This window comes from Micromys minutus (assembly GCF_963924665.1).
Source record: "Micromys minutus genome assembly, chromosome: 4".
In the NCBI taxonomy this organism is placed as follows: Eukaryota; Metazoa; Chordata; class Mammalia; order Rodentia; family Muridae; genus Micromys; species Micromys minutus.
The window spans coordinates 90,185,069-90,212,873 of NC_137973.1; the positions used below are offsets into that span (position 1 = coordinate 90,185,069).

Consider the following 27,805-nt stretch of genomic DNA (forward strand, 5'->3'; position numbering starts at 1 on the left):
ATTATCCCCTTTCCTTCACACAGCCTTTTCCTTCTTTTTCCTTTCTTTTTTTTCCCCCTCTTACTCTTTGCTCACCATCACCTAGTCTCTATAACTGTTTTCTTTATATTTCTAGCTTCTTACACTGATGAACCAGGGTAGAGATTTTGGACTTCTCTTGTTTATTAGTTCTACTTATTCCGAGATAATCTCTTGAAGTTAGGAGACCTATGGCTCCAGTTGGATATGTTGCAGAGGATTACGTTATCTGGCATCACTGGAAGGGCAACCCTTTAGTGCTGTGGAGGTTTGATGACCCAGGGTAGGGGAATACTAGGGCACTGAAGCAGGAACGGGTGGGTGGGTGGGTGGGCTGGGGTAGCACCCTCATAGAGGCAGGGGGAGGGAAAGTAGATAGGGGTTTGTGGAGGAGAAACTGGGAAGGGGATAACATTTGAAAAGTAAAATAAAATAACCAATAAAGTATGAAACTTATTTTGCATATTTATTCTTAGCTTTTCCCAACTTCCAAACTCCAAACAAACATCCCATCTACTTTTCATTGAAAAAATAAAGTAATATATAGAGAAAATACTTTAAGTTTCTCCTTATTAGTGAAAGGCAATTCCTTTCTTTTACTTGCTAGACTGGAAAGAAGGAAGCTACTCAGTCAATAGTCTACTTGTTATTCACAGTGTATCCAATAGTCTTACTATCTCTATTGCTACCATACTAACCTGATTACCCACATCATTGTTCATCTGAGTTATTAGAAACAATCTCCCAACTTTTCCTCTTTGTTGAACTATTTTCTTCACTACAACTTATTCATCCAAAGCCTCTGTGCTCTCTTTAAGTGTTGATTAGACCATTCCACTCCTTGCTGAAAGTGCTCCACTAACTTTCTTGTCATATAAATTCCACTGGATTTTATCTCCTGTTTTCTGCAACACTCTGTGATAGTGCTCAAAAAATTGCATTCTGTGCTTTCACCCCAGGGCCTTTGAACTTGTTGTCCTTGTTATCTCAAATAGTACTTCTTAGATATTCTAATACCTCATTTTCTCCTTTACTTCAAGCTCTGTTTTAATGTTTCTTATTGCAGTGTTTTTCTCCTATTCATACTATGTGAAATATCCTTCCATTGTCTCTCTTGCTTTATCTTTCCTTATAACTTTAAAGCTAATATTTGTTGAGTAAATAAATGGTATAATTCTATCATTTAAACTTTTTCTTAGATTGCTAGTCTCTCTTAAGAGTAACTTTATGTAAGTTTCTTAATGAATGCATGCCTTCATTCTTCTCTTATCTCTCTGCTCTCATGTCCTATCATTTCCCAAAATGTGCTACATGTAGATCTATAAATATTTCTGCTTCTTTCAAGCTTCTCTGCACCATGCAGACTATGCTCTCCATCATATTTCATCTTTAGTTCCTCAATTCTTTGTGAACTTAGTTTTTGTCTCTTTATCTACTTTTCCCAATAAATGTAGTTCCCTGGGTGGAAATATTAACCCTTCTTATATATGTATATTTAGTCTTAACAGTATTTTTGGTATTTGGTTTATGCCTTATAAGCATAGGTGTGTTGTGGATATAAAAATGTTTAAATAAATCAGAATGCTTTTTTAATAAAGAAGGATTTTTTAATAGTGTGGTAGAGAAAAGGCAAAATTAGTATCCAATTGAATTTAGATGTAGTTGTATGTTTATTATTAAAACAAATATACTTACATATACTAGGACATTTTGTATTTCAGAGTAGAAACTTACCATAAATGCTAAGAAATTGATCCATTAGCTAAAATCTGAACAAATAACATCTCAGTTCTCAAAACTGACTTCAGAGTTTTAAAGTCTACCATCCAGAGTAATCTGGCTCTTCTGGGTATTTTCCCACCATCAGAGTCATCTTTGCCCTTGGGATTTCCATGACCTTTATCAATATCCCTGTGGAATGGTTTTCCATTGGATTTGATTGGACTTGGATGCTGTTATTTGGTGACATCCGACAGGGCATCTTCTATGCAATGCTTCTTTCCTTCTGGATCATCTTCTGTGGCGAGCACATGATGGTGAGAACTCCTGGGGGAGGGACATCTTTCTGCCCATAGCTGCTCTGAGAAGGTTGATTCTGCCTCTCTTCAGCTGTGGGAAGATCAAAGAAATTTTCACTAGTAACTTGTTGAGTGTTTTGAGACAAATACCCCCTAATCTCAAGCCCCTTGCTTGTGAAATATAGTGGTAAGGCTTAATTTTTATTTTAGAAAAAAAAAATGTAATAAAAGACAAATATACAAAGCCTATTTCTTGTCCTTTGACTTCCCTCTGCTTGCCCCAGCCTCAAGAACAGGCTAGCCAGGAAGGAGTGTGGTCTTGGCTTTATTCCAGCCAGCTGCCTGACCAAGTGACCTAGTGATTCCCCCAGCCCTCCTGCCCATTACCCAAGAATACTGACCTCTTTACATGGCATCAAACTTTGTTATAAGATAGGCTGTGTTACTATAATAAAAATAATAATGGTGTCATTCTACATTATAATTAAGATGCAGTTATGTTAGCAAGTATTTGTTTTCATGTTAGGCTCCAGAGACGGGGCTTTAAACTTTTTTTATTTAAATTACATTTATTTATTATTGAAAGTGTGTGTGTGTGTATGTATGTATGTGTGTGTGTGTGTGTGTGTGTGTGTGTGTGTGTGTGTGTAAGTCAAGGGTCTCTTCTTCTACTGTGTAGCTTCCAGGAATTTAACTTATATTGTCAGAATTGGTTGTAACTGCCTTGACCCACTGAGCAATCTTGCTGCTAGAGGGGCTACTTTTCAGTTCTATTATGATCTGACAAATAAAGCCAAGTTAGTTTTCCATGCAGGAGAATAGTATAAAAAGATAAGAATTTACCCACAGCTAAATTCCACTTGAGAGGCTCTTGTAACATAAAGACCTTTCCAGCAGAAATGCCCTGGAAATGAGATATAGACACCAGGGTCCTAACCAGGGTGATTTTCCAAAATAAAATGGTATAAGCTACCATCTTTGCCTGGAGGCTAAGACTTTTTTTCACTGCCAATCAAAAGGAATACTTCATATTGGACTGTTGGAAAAATTAGAAGGCTTATACAGGAGAATTTTGAGTTTCAGGCTAACCTGATATATATATATGTATATGTATATGTATATGCATATGCATATGTATATGTATATGTATATATGTGTGTATGTGTGTGTATGTATATATGTATGTATGTATGTATGCATATATTCCAAGACACTTTGGAAATAGATGGTGGAGGTGAAAAAGTATGCCTTGTGATGATGAAGATAAGGAGATAAATTTAACTAAATGAAGTTCCTTAATGTTTTATTTCCTAGAGATCATTTTACCTTCATAAACAAAAGTTGTTAGCTAAACAACAATTTATCTTGTGGACTAAAATTTTTCCTAAGAACAGTCTCTGTTATCCTGCAATGACAGGTTCTTTCTTATTGACTGCCCCAGTGAATAGACTTTCTAATGAATGTTCTTCCTTAGCAGACATGAACACTGAGAATTTTATCTATTTTGTTTCTAATGCTGTGGTTTATCTAACACATAATAGGTGATTAGCTGGATCCCCTATGGAATACTTTTACTCTTGTTCTTCAATTTGACTTTTCTTAGGATCAACATGAGCGGAATCATATTGCAGGGTATTGGAAGCAAGTTGGACCAATTGCTGTTGGCTCTTTCTGCCTCTTCATATTTGACATGTGTGAGAGGTGAGCAGGTCCCAGAATCAGTCCAGGATGAAATATACCTTTCTGTGTCTACTTCTATCTTTCTGTAAAGAATTTTAAAATGTAGCATGGTGGTTGGGAATTCATGGGATGAAATATTGGAAAGGTTAATATACTCAGATGAAGTCTGGGACTAAATCCCAGTTCTTTATACATGCAGAGTACTTGGCCTCTTCATATTCTAAAGCTCTGCATCCCCTTATACTCTCTGGAATTTATTTTCTAAATATAGTATATTCACCCCTACCACACTCCCCATGTCTCACTCCATTGTTGCTAGGCTGTGTTCTGTCTTTGTGTTATCTCTTCATCTTGTTTGGGTTTTGGTTGTTGTTGTTGTTGTTGTTCATTTTGTTTTTGTTTTTATAGAGGAGTACAACTCTCAAATCCTTTCTACAGTATATGGACTACAGATGTTGGAACAGAACTGGCTGTATCCTTCCTTGATAGATCCAAGGCTTCATTTTTCTCTCCCTGTCTGCCTGGTCCCCATGATCATTTTCTGTGGTTCTATTGATACTCTCTGTATGAGCTCAGCTAGGGCTTTGATCTTCAGGCCAATAATAACAATTAGAGATAAATAATGAGAAGAATTACTATGTTTTCAGGCTGTGAAAGCACACAAAGTGGGAGCTTGCAGGCTTTTCCTGTTGCTAAAGGTTTAGATTCAGTTCAAAGTTTCTGGCCTTACGTATACCCTAAATTATGTATTCTATTAGGAGTAGCAGCTTCTTCTTGAGCTATGGAGGCACCTGTGAGAGAGCTAAAACAGAGGCCACAAGTGTGGGAGACTTATACTGTAGAAACCTTGGGACCAAAGTCACCATTGTGAAAGGCTTCTGTGGGAAAGCGAGGATCTGAGATCACTTGTATGTAGGACTTCCATGGGAAAGTCAGGCCTGTGTGTAGAGCCTTGTTAGTGGCTTCACTGGGTAATCACCTTTAGTTTCTGAGGCTCTGTGGGAATGAGACTAATGTAATTTGTTCCTGAGTAATGCTGAGACTTCTGGTGGTCCACATAATCACTGTCTTCATAACTTCTGTGAAGAAAAAGATGAGTTAATTTATCTCTTTGAGCATTCTGGTTTTAAAGTCTAATATTCTAAATACCATCTTTAATATCTGAAGAAAAGAAACCTCTTCCTTGGAGTAAGGGTGTACTGTGCTCTTCCTTAACAGCTAATGTCTTGACATGTACTCCTGAATAAATGTTGCTTAGTGGTAATGTTTATGTCAGTTTCTTAGTGTCACAAAATTTTGTAAGCAAACAAAATACATACTATTAATACCTTTAAGATGAAAGAGTTTAACTTTACCACCCACAATGGTAACTGTACTAGAACAATTACAATGTCTAGTTCACCACTTTTATTTTATATATAGGATGAAAGGCAAGAGAAGTAAATAAAATTACTAGTCTTGCAACAAATAACCATCTCCTTTTTATTTCAGGGCACTGTTGGTCATAAGAAAGAAAGAGGAATTGTATTAAATAAACTAATTAATGAAAGATGGATATAGAGTTAACACATGTCAAAATATTTGAAAAATATAAGCAATTTTGAATGCAGTTATTAGAAAAGAGAGTAGCTGCAGTCTGATTGTCTGCCATTACTGAAAATTCATACTGTCTCCTATATCTTGCTGATTCTCGCAGTATGGGCTCTAGTGGCAGGTCTCAAAATTTCCTCAGTGGGATTACTATCTGGATCCACAACCCATGCCTTTACTCTATGTCCTTCCATCCTCTGCCAGGCCCCCTTGCTGTTGTTGCTGAACAGACTCCCCCATGGTAGCTCACTCTTGTTCTTAGAAACATCCAAACATAACACAAAGGTTTCCAAACATTTTTACTATTGTTTCCTGGTATTAAGAAGTATGATTAGTTATTTGTAGGATGGAACTTAAGCATCTTTATTTGAACCTTTTCAGTAATTTTAAAGCTACTTCCCATTTAATAACCTGTATCCACTATACTAATTCTTTTCAGTGTGTGACACATTTGAATCGCCTCAAAACATACTTGAAACACAGCTTCTACTTCACTAACTCTAAGAGAAATCCAATTACATCTGTGAAAATAGAAATAGACTAAAGTTTCTCTCTCTCTCTCTCTCTCTCTCTCTCTCTCTCTCTCTCTCTCTCTCTCTCTCTCTCTCTCTCTCTCTCTCTGACTTAGAAAAGTTTGAATGTTCCATTCTATGAAATTTTTTGTTAGAAAACCCCCAATTGATGGCATCAGAATACTAGGCTTTAATAGTAGCACCTTCCTCAAAACCTCTTGAACATTTGGAAACAAAGTTGAATTGTCACCAACACAGCTGAGAAGAGTGTTGTGCCCTCTTAGCACATGTTCTTGGTGAATTTAACGGTTCCTTCACTGTACACTTGCAGATGGCTTTCATCATTGTGGCAGGTATCTGTCTCTGCCTCTACTTCCTGTTTTTATGCTTCATGGTATTTCAGGTATTTAGAAACATCAGTGGAAAGCAGTCTAGTCTCCCAGCCATGAGCAAAGTTCGGAGGCTGCACTATGAGGTAAGTACCTATCTTGACTTATTTTAGAGTGATAATACTCATAATACTTATTTTAGATAATACTCATGATCTTCATCTTTCCAGATGTGAAAGAAATCAATAACTGATTTTTATTGTGTATGTGAGTGTGTAATGTATGTGTATGAGTGGGCATGTCACAGCACAAGTATAGAGGTCAAGTGACAGCTGTGTAGATTCAGTGCTGTACTTATGGATTCAAGAAATTAAATTCAGATTTCTAAATGAGTGGCAAATACCTTTATCCTCTGAACAAACTTTCTGGCCTATGCTTTCCAGATTCTAGTAGTTCACATCTCTAAAATAGACAGTGGCTGCTTGTGTAGAGTTCAATACTCTGCTTATAGGCCATATTCCTTATTCAAGATAAATACCTAGCCTCCTCTAATTTCTAATACATGTGACACATTGATTAGATTCATTGTTTGGCTTGCTATGTAAAAAGAGGAGAAACTGTAGAATCATGGGGTTCTACATAGCCGATCTGCACAGAATCAGTAGACATCATTCCTTGAATCCTGATTTTTTTTTTTTTTGAAACCAAAAGTACTTTATCAAGTTTGTCTGTTTTCAGAGCTGGAGTAACAAATGAGAAAATTCAACCAAATTGGTTTCACTTTTATTAATAAGGACCCTATATACAACTGGAAAAGAATTTTATTACAACTGCAGTAAACTTGCATTTGATAACTTTAAACTTTCATGGATAATTATATAATCTGTTTTATAGGGAAATTGATAGCCTAATGACCTGTTGTAAATATAATTTCCTAGGCTCCAGGATCTCTGTTGCATGAGAGATAAAATCATAGAAAGTATTTTGTCCAAAAATTTCCTCAGTTACATTCACCTCTGCACGAAGGATATTAAATTTTGAAATTATTTACTATCATTCTTAGATATTTGGTTTTGCAGATGTTTATGAAAATACACACACACACACACACACACACACACACATGCACACACATATGTGGAAAGAGAGAAAATGTATTAAAACACTCTTCCTATTTTTCCTAATAGGGTCTGATTTTCAGGTTCAAGTTCCTCATGCTTATCACCTTGGCTTGTGCTGCCATGACTGTTATCTTCTTCATTGTTAGTCAGGTGAGTGGATCCTTCCTAAGGCTTCTCAAGAGACTATCCCTGGAGATAGTCTCTTCCTATAGTCTCTTCCTGGAGATGTTCCTTCCTATAGCACAGGAATGTCTGCAGAGCTGCTGAGGACAAAAGTAGAGAGACTTATTTTGTTTAGCTAACCAAGCCTTGTTTCTTAAGACAATTCTATAATGGAACTTTCCACTGGTGACATAGACTGACCCCCCCCCCCCAGTTCTACCTCATAGAAAGTTTCTAAATAATACCTATGACCAAATGAAAGGGACATTTCACTTAAAAGGGTCAAAGTTTCAATCTCTGTGACCAAAACAAAAAACAAAACAAAACCAAAAACTGACAAGCATGTGGTTAATTTAGTTTTGGGTCTTTACCTAGCATTAATGAAGGTCTTTTAACAGGTTTTTAGCCATTCTATGTGGTAATTACATTGCCACCTAAACATGAAAATAATGCAGAAGTCTTATTGATAGAAACTTATTTTATAGTGATTATTTCTAAAACTTAAAGTTTTGATGTACTTTAAAATCTCAGTAATGGTGATTATAATTTTAAAATACTGATTACTTTGAAAAATTGAAAAAGCTATCTAAAATCTGATTATGCACATATTAGTTAGTTGGGTTTCACAAAGTTTATCTGAGCTAAGTAAGGTAGGACTGTTAGTCATGTTTGCAAAAATATTAATTTTTATGGCTTCTGGGTATTTCTATATACTGTGTTTTCCAGAAATGTAGTAATTTAATGTTATTTAACATTTCTTGGGTTTAATTTTTTTTTAAATATGTAGTAGTACCATATATAGAAGTGATATTGACAAGTATTTAGTAGAGCCCCTAGCATGTCATAAGCATGAACAGCTACATTAGTAACTTCAATGCATACAAGTTGAAGACTAGAATTCAATCATTCTGGATCTTTTGCTGGGTTTCTACTATTGCTATATTTGAACAGCATGGAGCAGCATTCTGGCAAAGCCATAAGAAAAGACTGCTTCATCTTTTCATCTGACAGCAAATTTTCCTTTAGTTTATGAACTCTATATGGATTCTTTTGGCAAGCTAGGAAAACTTTCCAAAATGCTTCTTAAAAAATAAAATAAAATATTTTAGATTTCAAAGAGAATCATATATACATGCACTCAAAACTTAACATAGACTTATAAACATATCCTCAGCACCTAATGGGTATGCACATATGATTTTGTGGGTAATGCTAATTTCATCAAGATTTGTTTTGGACATTCATAACTAAAGGAAGCACCAACTTCAGTTAGAAAATGAAAATAAGGATACTTTTATTTCTGCTCAGTTCTGATCCCTTTAATTCCACACAAGGGAATTAGAAGTTTTGAGCCTCCTGTTGGCTGTATAGACTGGGATATATTGAGTTTCTGCCTCTGTTCAAGATTGACTACAGGTAGAAATAAATAAAGCAGCATACCTACATTTGTTTACACATTGCTTACCCTCTCTTCTTTGACTTGTCATAGGAGTGTATTTATATCAGTTTACTTCACTCCAAATGCAGTAAAGCTGTTGTCAATACTGAATGAACTTCTCAAAAACCTTTATTACGTGTGTGTGTGTGTGTGTGTGTGTGTGACACATATGTGAGAGGGTCAGTTTTTTTCTTCTACCATGTGGATCCCAGGGATTAAGCTCAGATCATCAGCTTCAGTGACAAATACCTTTTATCAGCTGAGCTATGTCTCAGGCTAACAGATGCATCTTTAATTCAATTTACCCATATTCAATCAGAGGGTTTGGGTTAGGCTTTACTTCACTTTTTGCTAGCTTCCTCGTATCACCATTATGTTTCCTGGTTCTTACATCTACTTATCAACATGCTGTTTGTAAACAGCCTACTGAGTTACTTGGCTTTGAGAACAGGAATCCCTCATTCAGAAGTAGAGTCTTCAGTAAGATGGACCATGCTCTCAGGAATGTGAGGGGCAAGGGACTTCCATTTTTCAGGCATGACTCTGCCCTTTTACAAAGCCGAAGTTTTCACATACCCACTTTTGGGCCACTGCCTTTCCCACTGACTTAATTCTGCAGAACTCCTTTCACCTGAATTCTAGAAGGTTTAAGCCCTAAAATGACTGTGCCTTGCTAGAATTTAATCTTGTACATGTTTAACTACTGCACATTTTAAAGTGATAGAAACTATCTTACAACAGAATTTGCAGCTTTTCTTTGGAGAAAAAGATTAATTAACCATTGCTCTAGTATTGGGCTCTAGCCTGCTTTGTGTATTAGCTGCAGTAGTCAGGTGGGTGGATTTCAAGTCTAAGGGGATATGATGCCTTTGAATTCCATTAGTACCACACATACCTCCTGCTGCTTTTCTTTTTCTCTCTTAAAAACGGTTTATATATAGATAGCTAAAACATTTTCCTGCATAACTGTGTCCCAGGTACTGTTAATATAATCATCAGGGGATTTATTTTCTAATATTTTGGAATGTCAGAGCAATGAGCTTATTTGAAAGAAAATCTATTGGGTGATGTTTTTAAATGGATCTCAGCCTTAGGTAAAAAGTATGTTTTTAAAACTCCTGTTATACTTGTTGGACAGCTTCCATTTACTCCCCATGAAATATATGTGAGAAATCTTGCCAGAATATTGAAACTCCGAGGCCAGGAATAAAAGGCATATAGGAAACTATTGAAATGTGGTGACCTTAGGCTTTGTAGCTAGGGCTGGGATTCAGTCTATAATGCCTGCTATTTTAACAGTCTCTGTAACAGCAATGAAGAAATGCTATTCTAGAGTCTAGTCTTTCAGCCCCTTTCTTTCTAGAAGAGAGAAGTATTCAGTTTAGAGGTGGCATTTTCAAAGAACAGAAGTATAGTGCAAGAAAGATTTATAGAGACCTTCACTGAAGGATCTCCCAGAAGACTGATATGTAGGTCAAGATACATGTAATAAACATCCGGAAAGTTCTCAAGTGGTTTTTGTTGTTGTTGTTGTTTTTGTTTGTTTTGTTTTATTTTATTTTTTGCTTACATGGTTTTAAGCAAATGTTTTCTGTAAAAGAGCCTGTGTTTGGAGTTTGGAAATGTTGTTAGTGGATTGCTGGTTGTCAAAACTACTGGGTATAAAGGGATTTGATCTCACTTGGCTGTGGAGTATAAATGAGTCCCAACACAGAAGAGAATTGTTAAAATGTAAAATCAGGAAGAAGGAAGAGTATGTAGAGGAGAACATGGTTTTTATTTTTTGGTGGTAATGTTATTGTAAATACTTGAGTTTTCTCTTTGAAAGTTAGAATAGAAAATAGCTACCCCTACAACTTACTATTGTAAAAATTTGGATGTACAAGGCCTGTTCTGTTGAGGCTGCTCATTTTGGTTTCTGTTAGTGGGAATGAGTTCAGCATGTCTAAAGCATGAGTAATAAAAAAAAAAAAAACATGTGGGAAAATACAAGCCAGTTTCTCAATTCTGAGGTTACAATATCTACATGATTGGTTTATGTAGTTTACCTCTATGCCCACCAGGAAATAAGCATTTACAGATATATGTCTATAGATATTTAACTAAGTGTATTAACATGTGTATATCCCAGAACCAAAAGAAGGGGCACAAATTTGTTGTTTTCTTAGACAGGTTCAGTTTTATATATTCTTTATCATCGTGTATAATTTATAAAATTATATATATAATAAAAGAGGTTCATGAAAGAGATACTCTCTATAATAAATTATATATTACTGTATTTAGGATATGCAGGGCATGTATAGTTTGTTGCCCTACCCCACCTACCAGATTTGAACACATAGACTTGTGTGTGTATATATATATATATATATACTAATTAAACAGTTGCCACTGAAGTGAGCTTCCATGGTAGTTGTTCAATATGTTTCTTTTAGAAACCAGTTCTGCTTAAAATAATGTCTTATCCTGATGTTGTCCAGTCACTAAGAAGACCTTCTGGAGTTGGACCCATTACTATGATTTTCTAGTTGAGCAATCTTGGACAACTTTAATCCATGTATTGAATAGAAATACTGTCTCCTGTCTTGGTTGTTTTTTTGTTTTTTGTTTTGTTTTGTTTTGTTTTTTTCTATTGCTGTGCTTATATACCATTACCAAGGCAATTTTTAGATGAAACAATTTACTGAAGGGTGGGTTTATGGTCAACATAATGGCAGGGACCACAGCAACAAGCAGGAAGACATAGCACTGGAACAGTAGCTGAGAGTTTACATCCTGATTCACAACCATGAGACAGATAGGAAGGTAACTGGGCATAGTGTGTGAGCTTTTGAAAACTCCAACTCCCTGTGACACTCCTCCCAAAAAAGCCACACTTTCTAATACTTCCTAAACAGTTCCACCAACTAGAGACTAAGCACTCAAATATATGAACCTATAGGGACCATTCTTATTCAAACCACTACACCTTTCTACCTCATAGAATAGTATCGATACTAAATGGTATCTTTCATATAAAGTGAATGACTGTTTCTCTCACTTATCATATATTTTACTTTTCTTCTCATTTTAACATAAAATTATTGTTATTTATTATGGGCTGTAATATTTTCTTTACTTTGAATCAGATTATTTTTCTTTTCATTGCTCTTCTTCTCTCACCTTTCTCCCTTTTCTTCTTTCTGTCAGCATTCTTTCCTTTTTAATCATCTAGTAGTACTGTCTTTGATAAAATCTTCTATAACTGCTGACCCAAGATCTGTATCTCCCAGATAAATTTGGTGGTTTCCCCAACTCCTTGCATGGTGGTCTTTCCCATAGCATTTACCTTCACTAGCTAATGATATTGCCCTCTCTGGGTATCCCCTTAACTGGACTTCATCAGCCTCTTCTTTAAAAAAAAAAAAATGTTTTACTCTGAGACTCTTCTTCCTTCAAAACCCAGGTTATTATCACCAGATGAAGGTGGTCCCTATATACCTTTTGAAAGACCTTGTTCCTTTCATGTCTGAATACAAGTTAAGAATGTTCATTTCCCCTACACAAAGCTAACAAACCTGACCTTCAGAGCCCAAATATTATCCTTGAACATAGTAGTCTCAACACTCAAAGACTGTTTTTATTCTCTAAACAAGTTTTTAAGACTCAAGGTCTATCCCAGCTAATGCCTAACTCATCAGTCTCCTCCACTACGAGACGTATCTACATCTATTAAAACTTCTCTTCAGTCCATAGTGAGTCATTGTTCACCCTGCTGAATTCCTGTGTTCAGTTCTAGCTCTCCTTCCTATTTCCTTATGTTCCCACTGGCATTCTTATAACATCTCTGTATTATCAGCTATTGAATACTGTTGAGTACCAGGCCTCCTATTTTTCTGGTTTTTTTTTTTCACAGATATTCTTACAATACCTCTGTAACAATAGATACCAGTTTAATACTGTAGTAGACCTACAGATATTTATTTAGATGAGCCATTTATGCCATTCATAGAAAGAAGTAATCCATCAAATATATCAGTTATATGGCATGAAGAAAATTCAAGAAGATTCAACCATAGACAAAGAACCACAGATAACCTAAGAAATGCTGAAAGCAGAAGAAATAGTTTTCCCCAGGGAAGATCTGACTAGTTGGTTACCTGATACCAAATGGTCAGCCCAGAAAGCATATACATAAAATAACATTGATTATAAGGCCAAGTCCATATGTTTATATACTTAGTTACACATGTACACACACACATTTAAATGAAAAGAAGGTTGTGAATTTAAAAGGTTGTGGGTATGAGACAGTACATAAAAGAATTTGGAAGAAGATAAAAGGAAGAGCAAAATAATGTAAGTATGTTATAATCTCAAAAATTAAAAGGTTTAATGCAAATCTTCAGAGAAATTGAAAATATAAATTAAATTTCAATTAAATTAAAGTATAAATTATGCATTTTTTCAGCTTATGTCAAAAAATATAACCTTTTTATGCCCCTTCCTTAGTTAAAGGCCCATTGTCCCAACAGAGCAGAAAAGCTGCTTTGTTCTGTCTTGCTTATATCTTAATGAGTCCAGCCTCCTCTGTTAATTGGACTAGACAAGAAGCATAGATTCCTGTAACTCTCTTAAAGCTTCTTTTCTCCTACCATCATATTCATTGAGCATCAGTCTATATTCCACATGATTCAGTTTTTATAAAGTGGGTACAACCTGTATTTTAATGTTAGAGTAGCATTTAGAGACATTGCTAAGAAATCATAAATAGCTTCAATGCTGACACATGACCTAAAAAAAAGTAATGGTTACAAACTCTATATTTGTCAGAACTACAACCTGGACATTTCATAAAATATAGTATTTTCCAAAATAAATTTTCCAAGTTGAAGTAAATCCAAAATGATTTTATGATGGTAGTTTGTTTTATGAGTCACAAAGATTAAAAAATTATATACCACAAGGGATAAATTATCAATGGTAAGTCTATAATTGGATTTTCTGGTTTCCTGATACTCCAGGTTTTCAGAACAAAAATATATAGTTAATACCTTACTAGGATTAGGGACCCTTAGGGAGGCCTGAAGAAACACAGATCCACTATTGCATAAACAGGAGCCAAGAACAACTGTTTTTGTTGAAGTAATTAACATTTAGATCCATTCTGCATCTTGGAATTTAGAAATATAACCCAGACTTATTTTGCTGTCATAGAAGCATGTACCCAGTCCTTTCATCTCTATTTAAGATTTCCTATAGCAAGCAGAAATGTTCAAAATCATTTCAGTGATCCTCCTGCTTGTACAAATTACTAGTCGCTCATCTCAACAGCTCTGTAGCAATTCTTAGTATAAATCATATATCTTCAGAACACTCTGAAAACAATTACTAAATCATTTTTTCAAACAGAAGCAGTTTCTGAAATCTCTTGAAAAATTGAAAAGAATATGGAAGTTTCCCAATTACTTTTTATGAGTAGCTTACCTAAAATAATATTTCATAAATAAGTATGGTATATTGTTATTGTCTCTCACAAAAGTTATAGAAATTACATATATATTCAATGTATGTATGTAATATGACCAATCTATGACCCTGCAAGTTTCTAAGGAAACTGAATTCCAGAGACTTCATTCTTTCTTCATTGAGTAAATGTACATTATTTGTTTACTGGGTGTACATAGAACATCAAGCACCAAAAATGTTGCAGCTGCAGCAAGCAAACTATGGATGGTTTGACCTCAGGAGCCTTTGTTTAGATATGAAGAAGGCAAAGAAGAAATTGTAGCTATGAATGGATTCAAATGCAATTCTTTAATTAAAGAATATTTAGACTTTAGTTTCTAGGAAGAGATACTCTCAAAGTTAGTAAATCCTCAGATGACCTTAATTTACATGGACTTTATTCACATTAAATGTAGTCTTTTAGGGTCCTTAACTTTTCCATTTGAAGAAGAGACTTGACTTTCATGTTAATTGGTTTCTATATTGGTGTTATGCTTTTCTATTTCACTACCTTCTTTTTTATGCACAGGTAACAGAAGGCCATTGGAAATGGGGTGGTGTCACAGTTCAAGTGAGCAGTGCTTTCTTCACTGGAATCTACGGAATGTGGAACCTCTATGTCTTTGCTTTGATGTTCTTGTATGCACCATCCCATAAGAACTATGGGGAAGACCAGTCTAATGGTGAGTCTCTGTCTTTTCATTGCAGATTCATTCAGTATAAAGTAGACTTGTCTGCGAGATTTAGGCAGGTAAAACCCTGTGCTCATCAGTTAAACTTTCTTCCATATGTCTTTCTAATACTAACATTGTAACTGGAGAGATTCAGGAGACATAAAACAAAAAATTAGGACAGGCTAGTTAGCTCTTGTATATTCATTTTTAAAATCTCTAAAACATATTAAAATGTTTCACTATTATAAAAAATGGTTCAGTTACAGTAGTAAAGAATAAAATTTGTTTTTCTCACTTTTACTTGAGCAAAAATTACTCTATGAAAGTATACTACATATATTCTTCCAATAATGGCAGTTAAATACTAAAGTACTGGGTAAAGGTACCTGCGATTTGCTTGGTTCTCTTTACAAGTTTTTGCTTTGTGTGTGTGTGTGTGTGTGTGTGTGTGTGTGTGTGTGTGTTTGTGTGTTTGTGTGTGTGCATGTGTGCTGGAATCTATCTAGAAGTCATATATGCTAAGCAAGTATTCTCCCATTAATCGATAGTCCCATTTAAAAAAAAAATTTTTTTTTCCCAAACTACTCTTCTATTTTCAAATAATCCTGTCTTCTAGTGCTGAGAATGCCACCTTTTTGTACTTTATAATCACAGAAATCCAAGATATTGATCTAAAATCTAATTGTAGTTAGGTAGTCTGGACATGTCAAAGGAAAAGAAACTGAGAATCAGAGAAGAAAAAAGATTGTTAGGTCTCTACAGTAGCCATCACAAAGGAAATTAGTATCCCTGCCCAATGCTGTTAATATGTAACAGATGGCCAATAAACAACTTTAATAGCTATTCTTTTGTTTTACCTCCAGTCTTAATTTTTTAAAAATCATTTTTACACCTGCTTTCCCCTAACTGCATCCTCATTGTAAATATAACATAAGACATGTTTTCTGAAATTAATACTAGTGTGTTCTGTCTAATTTGGTACAGAGATGAACACCCTGACATCTCCTTGCATTAAAACTTGATCTCTCTTTAAGTACTCAGTGTGTGCATACAGTGAATGAGTGGATTCTGTCTTCATCAGAGCTTGCTGAAACTCCTCTTTGGGGCACAGTCTGTATATTGCCTCCTCATATAAAACATTATGCCTATGTGCTGGTGGTAGGTTTTAGTAGTTAGGTAAGTTTGAGCCAGGTTGATAAACATCAATGAAGTTTTCACTGCAAGTCATATTAATACCTTTAGTAAACTAATATTTATTGGGATCTAGAGATGACTTGTCTGGAGGAAACAAAGGTATAAAGATCCTTTTATCTTGCTGGTCACTAAGACTAAAACAAAGAGTAGTAAGTTCATTGAGAAATGCTTCTTCAAAAAAATAAGTTGAAAAACAGCTCAAAAAGATACCTGGCGTCTATCACTGTCCTCCACCCAAATGCATACATGCATGCATCCATGCATCTTATATGTATGCACAAACAAATATGTACATACATACTATAAATTATTTGTCTTAGAAGAATTTGGAGTAAACAGAGTTTCTGGAGGTTTTAAATTGTATCAATTTTCTTGGATGTGGAACTAGACTCCTAAGGAACAGATTTGAGGAAATATAGTTGAACTTTTTATGGTATAGATGCAGGAGGTGATCTATCCCATGTCTTCTCTCTCCTGATGGAATCTTGAACATTAATTCTTGTTTTTGGTTTTTTTTTTTTTCTCTTTTAGAGAAAGATATGGTCTCACTGTGTAGTTAAAACATGAAATTCACTAGTCTTAGTGCTGATAATAGAGGCATATGACGGTAATAATTAGCTGAAGATAAGGAAATGATGAGGAATCAGAAGAGGTGACTGCAGTGTCCGGAAGCAAGGACTGTTCAGTCCTGCTATCATCTATTTTCATACTGCACTGATGCTTCGTTGGGAAAACATCCTGGGCAGAAACCTTATTTTCCTTTTAATATTTTGACTAATTTTAAATGAAGAGCTCTGTGCTTCTCAGTTTTTAATCTATCTTTGGCCATGACTCTTAGGTGAGTCAGTTTACCCACTTTCCACCTTTCTAGAGGGTTTGAGATCTAGGCATCTATTAGCTTCTGTTCCACTGCTAGTCAGTTCTAATCTCAATAGTGCCATCATAATAGGACTGTGGATTATAGAAAAGAATGTTCATTTTATTTTATGGTCATCCTGCTGGTCTTTAACAGAAACAACATGGTCTTAGACCTGACTTAAATTTGAGGTGTTTTTGTTGATATTGTTTTTGTTTTTGCCTTTCAAGGAATAGCAAATAAAACAATTGCTATGATTCCCAGATGTTGTAAAAATGTGCTAACTGTGGAGGTTGGGGGGACATGCCTGGAGAAGGGGGCAGTCCCAGAATACTCTTCTTTTTATTCTCTGTTCCCCTTGAGGCAGCAGAGTTGTGGGAGATATTTAGGGTTGCTGTATAATAATAAAAAGTTTACTTATCTAAGTCTGAGTTACTTTGCCATTGTAGCTGACCTGCCTTCTGTATTCCTCTGAGGCTAAAAACTGCAGTCTCTGGCATTTAGCATGTCATCCTAAAACAGCAGGAGATTAAGCAATGTAGCCTTTGTTCTGTCTTCACAGAAATTGCAGGGCTCTAACTTTCAGCCTGCTTGTTGAAGTCCTAGGAAGAAAAAGAGATACACTGAAAAGTAGTTTTGACCTTATTAGTAAATTCTAAAAAGTATCCTATGAAAATTCTCTTAGAAAAAGGAGATAGAGATGAGAGAAAAGGAGGGCAGTAGTAAGGAGAGACATTGAGTAAGTGTACTCCTCTCTGTGTCCTCAGCACTTATACATCATTCAAAAACATGATCACATGGTAAACAATATTATCTCAAGTTTACACATAAACTCAAATCATAAATCGAATAAGAAGTTTACAACAGAAAATGCTTACATACATATCTACTGTGAGTAATTATCTGGCCAAAACCCATCACAGTTCCACAGGTTCATGGAGAGTTAAAAAAATAACTGAGTTATTAGTGAAGTTTTGTATAGATAAACCCAGTCAATATTTTATCTTCTGTCCTAACTCCTATAATAAATTGTCAGTTCCCTTTTTATGGCCTTTGGTTAATGGTTTTACAACCCCTTGGAATGTGCTCTGAGTAGTAGAAGTAATTAACTGGTGACACTTAAAGACTGGCAGAGTTCTCATTGCAGTTTTGACTATAAGAAAGGACCTAATAACAGTCCCACTATAAAAGAACTTAGTAAATACTGATATAATGTTGGGCATTCTTATAGGATCATCATTAAGAATTAAGAAGTCATCTATTTGTGTATATAGCATCACTACAAGACAGTACATCTTTGTTGTTCTTCAAAGATATGCTCAAAAGGGTGGGTTAATACCTAGTGATTCTCATATATGTTTATTAATAATAGGAAATGCATATTGATAGCAGGAATATTTCCTAAAGTTGTTTTTCTCATGAGTCTTGATATGGGAGCAAATTTGACTTGGATTGTTAATACAAAGAAGACTCATCTCAGGAAGATCACATACTAGTTATTAGCTTGTAACTAATGTTAAAAACAAAATGAACATGCTATGTATTGTGGGAAATCAATTCCCATTTTAGAGTCACTACCCAAAATCTTCATGTTTTTCCAATCTCAACCTATGCTTTCTTTCCTTTTGATAAATGACAACCTTGCTTTATGTGTCACAGAAAAAAGAAAACAAGCTACTGGTGGCATCTATCAATTTTTCTTTTTACATTCTATTACTCATATTATTATATAATTACATATATATTACATATATTATTCTATCCTTCCTTCTAGCTTATTATAGATGTGGGTTTGCTAAGAAAGAGAAAAATCCAGGGTTACTACAAAACTGTTTGTTTGGAGCTACTGGAAGAATGGGGTTGTCATCACCAAGCAGGGAAGAATCATTGCAAATGGCTCATTTTGTTTTGTGAACAGTGGTTGGAGTGTGAAAGTTCTGGGAAACAAAAGTTAAGCAAGGATGTAAGTAGGCCTTTGGTTACACAAATCTCAAAGACTCTGAGAGTTTTCTTAGATAAGTGTGTATTTCAGTCAAAGTCATCAGATAGGATGAGATGAGAGAGGAGTGGGCAAAACCCCAGAAGAAAAGAGATGAGTACACTCAGTTCTGGGAATCCCCAATGTTAGGGAGCTGTGAAGAATAGGAAACTAGAAGGTGGATGGAAAAGCAAGGCAAGACTTCTTCAGATGCAAGATGTCAGCATGGGCAAGACAGAACCCTCTTCAGCTGCATTTCCACCTGTCACCACCAAGGAACTCATGGGAGCAAGAGCCCTGGTCAACCTGGCAAGAACTTGGAGGGAAAGTTGGAAGCAAACTTTTTGCCTCTTTATGGCCTTGCAGACTGCCTGCCCATTGTACTATCCTACTCCAGGACAAAGGAAATTACTCTCTAGTGCTCTTGAAGAGAAATATTCAGTGGCTCAACAGACTATAGGCACATTTGAAGAGGATGCACAAAAGAAAAGGAGACACTAACCCATCACAGTTAAGCTACTTCTTTCTCCTGGCCATGTAACTCCTCCATAGCAGGCCCAGCAATTGAGCCTAGTAGTAGTCTGTTCTCTAGCCTTTGGAAGTCCATACTCTCCACCCCATTTCCACCAGCCAGGGGTAGGATATTCCCCCATAGTTTGAGCTTTCAGGCAACTATAGTATTCACAGCTGGGGAGGAGTATGGGGATTGAAGAGATGAGCCAGAGTTCCTGTCTTCAGGGAATCTTTTCTTCCTTCAAACATTCATATATTTATTTAGCATGGGGTTTGTGTGTGCACATGTGTACTTGAATCAGGGCACATGCACTACTGTGCGTATGTGTCATGATACATACGGAGGTCAGAGGAAACTTGCCAGAGTCATTTCTTTCCTTCCACCATGTGGGTCCAACAGGAGATCATAATTCAAGTAGTCAGGCTTGAAGTCAAGCACCTTTACCCACTGAACCATCTTGCCAGGAGAGCATTAAAATGCCTAAAGGTATATTAGCACACACCTGTATTCCCAGTACTCAAGAGTCAGAGGCATTGTGAGTTTGAGGTCAGCTTAGTCTATATTAATGTGTTCAAGATCAGCTTGAGATATATATTCAGACCCTGACCCTGACCCCTTCCAAATTCTGAAAGGTAAGTTACATTAATAGCACAGAACAGAGAACTCTGGGCAATAAATATCTAAATAGAGCAGGGATAAATTTGGCAGTTCTTGTGATTTGAATGAGAACAGCTCCCATAGGCTCCGATGTTTGAATGCTTAGAATGATATTGTTGTAAGTTTGGCAAGGATTAAGAGGTATGGCCTTATTGCTTGGAATTTGTCGTACTCCCCCAGCCTCCAATACCAATGCTGCCTGTGATGACTCCTGACAGCTAACAAGTTGTAGTTAATGAACATTGACCACGTGAGCTCTTCTGGGTTTTGTTGGCAAATGTGCTAATCTGTACTCCTTTTATCTATTTTAAACAAGCTCTTCAAGTTCCACACTGTCAGATTCTGTGGCTCTTCCTTATGTTAGCACTGTCATTGTGGCAATTCAGGGGCATATGAAGCTCCAGAAACATGAAGCCAGGCCACTCTCATCAGGACTTTTTTGTACAGTGACTTAAAAATCTCACAACTGAGAAATATTATGGTGTTTTCCTCCTCACTTTTTTTGAGTAAGATAGATTTGTTGCTCTGTTAAGGCACAGAAAGCTCAAATCCCAGTCTACAACAGTAGAACATATCCTCATGTTTCTTTCTAAATGTATGTATTTGTTGTCACTATGACTGTTATGTGCCACAGTCATGTTGTGTCCAAATTATAGAGGTGCTATCTTAATATTTCCTTATAGCAAACTATCATAATTTTTCAAACAGCATATTAAAAATAATCTTAAGTATTACTAGCAAACTTTTGGGGAACTTTATGCTAATCATAAACATAGAAGCCATACAGTTCAAGAGCTCTTTGCATACTGTGACTTCCCAATAGCTCTTTTTTTCTTACAACTTTGTTTTAAAAAAAAAGAGATACATGTACATATTTTAAAAAAACCTTTTGGCATAACACTATATGAATATATTTTTGTCAGTAATTCTTTTAGAGGTTTGATAGCATGCATTGAAATCCCACTAGTTACCATAAGCATAAAGTACATGTAGAACAGAACAGAACATGGAAACAGTAAGGGTTTTTTTTGGTATGTATAGATTAAAAATAATGATCTTTGAATACCAAAAATTGCCACAAGGCTGTATTCCTAGCTCTTGGATTATTAATGATTTAAGGTCTAGGTGTACCACACTCTGAGAGGGTGCTATACACTTATTTTTTTTCCTAAGAAGAACTGAGGCTTTCACTTTTGGGCCTTTATTTTTCTTGAGCTTCATATGGCCTGTGAGTTATTTCTGGGGTATTCAGAGCTTTCTGGGGTTAATATGCAGTTATCAGTGACTGCATATTATGTCTGTTCATTTGTGACTATGTTATCTCACTCAGGATGATATTCTCTAGATGTATCCATTTTCCTAGGAATTTCATAAAGTCATTGTTTCTAATAGCTGAGTAGTACTCCATTGTGTAAATTTACCACAATTTTTGTATTTATTCATCTACTGAAGGACATCTGGGTTCTTTCTAGCTTCTAGCTATTATAAATAGGACTGATATGAACATTGTGGTGCATGTGTCCTTATTGTATGTTGGAGCATCTCTGGGGTATATGCCCAGAAGTGGAATAACTGGGTTTTCAGGTAGAATTATGTTCAATTTTTTGAGAAACCGCCAGACTGATTTCCAGACTGGTTGTACCAGCTTACAACCCAACCAACAGTGGAAGAGTGTTCCTCTTTCTCCACATCCTCGCTAGCATCTGCTGTCATCTGAGTTTTTGATCTTAGCCATTCTGACTGGTGTGAGGTGGAATCTCAGGGATGTTTTGATTTGCATTTCCCTGATGACTAGGGATGTCGAGCTGGTCCTTCCTTAGATGCTTCTCAGCCATTTGATATTCCTCAATTGAGAATTTTTTGTTTAGCTCTGTACCCCATTTTTAAATAGAATTGTTTGATTCTTTGATGTCTAACTTCTTAAGTTCTTTGTATATATTGGATATTAGATCAGATGTGGGGTTGGAAAAGATCTTTTCCCAGTTTGTTGGCTGCTGTTTTGTTTTCTTGACAGTGCCTTACAGAAACTTGCAATCTCATTAAGTCCATTTTTCAATCTTTGACCTTAGAGCACAAGCCATTAGTGTTCTGTTCAGGAAATTTTCCCCTGTGCCTATGTGATCTAAGGTTTTCCCCACTTTCTCTTCTAATAGTTTCAGTGTACCTGGTTTAATGTGGAGATCTTTGATCCACTTGCACTTGAGCTTTGTACAAGGAGATAAGAAAGGGTCTATTTTTATTCTTCTGCATGCTGAATGACAGTTATGCCAACACCATTTGTTGAAGAAGCTGTCCTTTTTCCATTGAATGTTTTCAGCTCCTTTGTCAAAAATCAAGGGACCATATATGTATGAGGTTTCATTTCTGGATCTTCTATTCTGTTCCATTGATCAACATGCCTAACTCTTTTATGCAAAACTGCTTAAAATCTGTACATTTATCCTTGTCTGTTTTTTAAATAAAGTTGTTCAATTAAAAAAAAATGCCTATCTCTGTACCAGTACCATGGAGTTTTTAACAAAATTGCCTTGTAATATAGCTTGAAGTCAGGAATGGTGAGTCCCGAAGATGTTTTCTTGTTGTTGAGGGTGGATTTTGGTATTCTAAGTTTTTTTGTTATTCCAGAGGAATTTGCAAATTGCTCTTTCCAGCTCTATGAAGAATTGAGTTGGAATTTTAATGGGGATTGTATTGAATCTGTAGATTGGTTTTGGTAAGATGGCCATTTTTACAATGATGATCCTTTCAATCCATGAGTGTGGGAGATCTTTCGATCTTCTGAGATCTTCTTCAATTTCCTTCTTTAGAGATTTGAAGTTCTTGTCATACAGGTCCTTCACTTGCTTAGTTAGAGTCACAGCAAGGTATTTCATATTGTTTGTGACTATTGTGAAGGGTATTCCCTAATTTCTTTCTCAGCATGTTTTTCCTTAGAGGAGAGGAAGGCTACTGATTTGTTTGAATTAATTTTATATCCTGGCACTTTGCTGAACTAGTTTATCAGCTGTAAAAGTTCTCTGGTGTAATTTTTGTGGTCACTTAAGTATACTATCTTGTCATCTGCAAATAGTGATATTTTTATTTCTTCCTTTCCAATTTGTCTCCCTTTGATTTCCTTTTGCTGTCTAATTGCTCTGGCCAGGACTTCCAGTACTATGTTGAATAGGTAGGGGGGAGAGTAGACAGTCTTGCTTTTAGTGGGATTGATTCAAGCTTCCCACCATTAAGTTTAATATTGGCTATTGGTTTGCTGTATATTGCTTTTTTTATGGTGAGGTATGGGCCTTGGATTCCTGTTCTTTCCAAGACTTTTAACATGAATAGGTGTTGAATTTTGTCAAATGCTTTCTCAGCATCTAGTGAGATGACCATGTCGTTTCTTTATTTGAGTTTGTTAATATGGTGAATTACGTTGATGGATTTTCATATATTAAACTATCCCTGTATCCCAGGGATGAAGCCTACTTGATCATGGTGAATGATCGTTTTGATGTGTTCTTGGATTAGGTTTGCAAGGATTTTGTTGAGTATTTTTGCATCAATATCCATAAGTGAGATTGGTCTGAATTTTTCTTGTAGGGTCTTTGTGTAGTTTAGGAATGAGGGTTATTGTGGCTTCGAAGAATGAGTTGAGTAGTGTTCCATCTGACTCTATTTTGTGGAATAGTTTGGAGAGTACTGGTATTAGGTTGTCAATAAATGTCTGATAGAATTCTGCACTGAACCCATCTGGTCCTGGGCTTGTTTTTGTTGGTAGCCTTTTGATGACTGCTTCTATTTCTTTAGGTGTTATGGGATTATTTAGATGGTTTGCCTGATCCTGGTTAATTTTGGTATCTGGTATCTGTCTAGGAATTCATCCATTTTCTCCAGATTTTCCAGTTTTGTGGAGTATAGGCTTTTGTATTAGGTTTTGATAATTTCTTAAATTTCCACATTTTCAGTTATGTCTTCATTTTCATTTCTGATTTTGTTAATTTGGATACTCTCTCTTTGCCCTTTAGTTAGTCTGGCTAACAGTTTATTAATCTTGTTAATTTTTTCAAAGAACCAGCTCTTGGTTTTGTTGATTCGCTGAATGGTTCTTTTTGTTTCTATTTGGTTAATTTCTACTTAAGTTTGATTATTTCTTGCCATCTACTCCTCTTGGGTGTATCTGCTTCTTTTTGTTCTATAGCTTTCAACTGTGCTGTCAAGTTCCTAGTGTATGCTCTCTCCAGTTTCATTTTGGAGGCACTCAGAGATATGAGTTTTCCTCTTAGTACTGCTTTTATAGCATCCCATAGGTTTTGGTAAGTTGTGCTTTCATTTTCATTAAATTCCAGAAAATTCTTAATTTCTTTCTTTATTTCTTCTTTAACCATGCTATTGTTGAGTAGATTATTGTTCAGCTTCCATGTATATATGGGCTCTTTGTTGTTTTCTTGTTATTAAAGACCAGCCTTAGTCCACGGTGATCTGATAGGATGAATAAGAGTATTTCAATCTTCTTATATCTATAGAGGCTTGTTTTGTGACCGACTATATGGTCAGTTTCAGAGGTGCCATGAAGTGCTGAGAGGAAGGTGTATTCTTTTGTTTTAGGTCGAAATGTTCTGTAGATGTCTATTAATTCTAATTGGTGCATAACCTCTGCTAGTTTCACTGTGTCCTTGTTCAGTTTCTGCTTCTATGATCTGTCCATTGATGAGAGTGAGGTGTTGAAGTCTCCCACTATTACTGTGTGTGGTGCAATGTATGTTTTGAGCTTTAGTAGGGTTTCTTTTATGAATATGGGTGCTGTTGTATTTGGAGCATATATGCTAAGGATTGAGAATTCCTCCTGATAAATTTTCCCTATAATGAGTAAAAAGTGTCCTTCCTTATCTTTTTTGATAACTTTTGGTTGAAAATCTACTTTATTTGATATTAGAATGGCTACTCTAGCTTGTTTCTTGTGGCCATTTGCTTGGAAGTGTTTTTTCCAGCTTTTACTCTGAGATAGTGTCTGTCTTTGTCTCTGAGATGAGCTTCCTGTATGCAGCAAAATGCTGGATTCTGTTTATGTATCCAGTCTGATAGTCTATGTCTCTTTATTGGTGAATTGAGTCCATTTACATTAACAGATATTAAGAAATAGTGGCTGTTGTTTCCTGCTATTTTTACTTTTAGAGGTAGAATTATGTCTGTGTGTCTTTCTTTTGGTTTTCTTGACTAGTTATTTTCTTGCTTTTTCTAGGATGTAGTTTCCCTCCTTGTATTGGGTTTTCTATCCAGTACTCTTTTTAGGGCTGGATTTGTGTTCCGATATTGTGTAAATTTAGTTTTGTCCTGGAATATCTTGGTCTCTCCATCTATGGTGATTAAGAGTTTTGCTGGGTATAGAAGCCTGGGCGGACATTTGTGTTCTCTTAGTGTCTGTTGATATCTATCCAGGATTTTCTAGCTTTCATAATCTCTATTGAGAAATCGGGTATAATTCTGATTGGTCTGCCTTTATGTGTTACCTGTCCTTTTTCCCTAACTGCTGTTAGTATTCTTTTTTGTTGTTGTTGTTGTTGTTTTGAACTCTTGGCATTTTGACTATTATGTGTTGGGAAGAATTTCTTTTCTGGCCCAATCTATTTAGAGTTCTTTAGGCTTCCTTTATGCTCATGGCCATCTCACTCTTAAAGGTAGGGAAGTTTTCTTCTACAATTTTGTTGAAGATATGTACTGTGCCTCTTAGTTGATATTCTTCACTCTCTTCTATTCCTATTATCTTTAGGTTTGGTCTTCTCATTGTATCCTGGATCTCCTGGACATTTTGGGTTAGGAGCTTTTTGGTTTTTGCATCTTCTCTGAATGTTTATCTATCTTTTCAATGTTGTCTTCAGCCCCCAATATTCTCTCTTCCATCTCTTGCAGTCTGTTGATGATGCTAGCATCTGTAACTCCTGATTTATTTTTAGGTTTTTCATCTCTAGGGTTGTCTCTTTTTGTGTTTTCTTTATTGTTTCTATTTCTATTTTCAATTCCTTCATTTCTTTGGTTGTGTTTTTCTGTAGTTCTTTGAGTTCTCTGAGTGATTTTTGTGTTTCCTCTTCAAAAGCTTCTATTTGTTTTTGGTTGTCCTCCCGTACTTATTTAAGGGAATTATTCATGTTCTTCTCGAAGATCTCCATCATCATCTTGAGGTATAATTTCAGATCTGAGTCTTTTTTTTTTTCTGGAGTGTTTGGAAATCCACTGCTTGTTGTGGTGGGAGAGTTGGTTTCTGATGTTGCCAGGTTGTCTTGGTTTCCATTGCTTAAGTTCTTTCATTTTCCTCTTGCCATCTTGTTGTCTGTGATTATACATGGTCTTGTTGTCAGTGACTGGCACCTGTCTCTTCTGTGGACTTGAGGGCCCGTGGACTCAGGAAGAAAACCGCTTCTTAGTGTTCAGCTTTTTGTGGGCAATCAGTGAGTCCTGGTAGCAGTGATTCAGCTCTGTTGTGGGCTCAGGTGTGAGAGCTCTTGTGAGGCTGTTCTGGTAGCTCAGCCCTGTGCCCATAGGTCCTAAGTACTACTGGCAGGGACCTGGCTCTTTTTCTAGGCCAAAACAGACCCTTTTTCAGATAGCCCAGTACTTTTTGCTCTCTTAGAACTCCCAGTGTGCTCTCCCTGGGCCCACAGACCAGGTTCCTCTCTAGTCCAGGTGTAAGAGGGCCTGTAGAGTTGAACTTCAAGTACTGCCTTTCCAAGGCAGACCCTGGCTCCCACTGACAAGGGCCTGTGCCTTACTGTGGGCCTGTGTGTCTGGTCTGTGAGTCTGGACTTTCCTGGCATACCCGGACTCACTCTGCCAGAGGTCAGGCCCTACTGTGGTCCCCAGGGGTTTGTTTCCCCGTATGCTCCGCCCAGCCCTCTCTGCACTCTGGTCACTCACAGCACAATCACACCTGGCCTGTGTCCTCAGATCTCTGCTGTTCCAGGTGGCAAAGGGCCTGAGTGTTTAGTCTGAGCCCACAGGCTTACCAGGCGGATTCCGAGTCCTTCTGCCAGAGGTCCAGACCCACCATGGGCTTCAGGGGCCAGTCTTCTGCGTGCTCCAACTAGCCCTCTCCGCACCTTGATTACTCACAGAGCAATCTCACCTGGTCTGTGTCTCCTGATGTCTACTGTTCCAGGAGGCCCACAATAGCTCTTAAGCCCTAGCAACTTGCACCCTCTATTCTTCTGTATGACATCATGACCTCACTTAGTTGTAAGGATCTTTTCACATTGGGTTATCTTAATTTCTTTTTTTCACAATTTTTGTTATTTACATTACATCTCTCCCAATCACAATCCCTCTTTCTCCTCTCCTCCCATTCTTGCCCTTACAAATTCATCCCCCAATTACTCTCCCCCTTTCTTTGAGGAGAAGGGGAACCCACCCTTGGGTAACACCCTCTCTGGCTCACACAATTCTATCCACCACTCTTCCACCATACTCACCTAACTCCACTGGATGTTTGGCTCTGGGTCTCTGCATCTGCTTCCATTCACTGCTGGATTCAGCCTTTCAGGAGACAGTTATGCTAACTTCTTGTCTTTAAGTATAGCAGAGTATCATTAATAGTTCAGGGGTTG

At 36.5% G+C, this 27,805-nt stretch overlaps 1 protein-coding gene across 1 annotated transcript in view; it reads left to right on the plus strand.

The window, feature by feature from the left end:
• The window catches only part of WLS (Wnt ligand secretion mediator), a 109,449-nt gene that overhangs the window by 74,684 nt on the left and 6,960 nt on the right, over window positions 1–27,805 (plus strand). Inside the window, exons 6-11 of the mRNA XM_080915534.1 lie at window positions 1,886–2,054; window positions 3,640–3,737; window positions 4,125–4,188; window positions 6,150–6,293; window positions 7,335–7,418; window positions 14,888–15,041. Coding sequence (XP_080771660.1) covers window positions 1,886–2,054; window positions 3,640–3,737; window positions 4,125–4,188; window positions 6,150–6,293; window positions 7,335–7,418; window positions 14,888–15,041 — 713 coding nt within the window. The remainder of the gene's footprint in view (window positions 1–1,885; window positions 2,055–3,639; window positions 3,738–4,124; window positions 4,189–6,149; window positions 6,294–7,334; window positions 7,419–14,887; window positions 15,042–27,805) is intronic.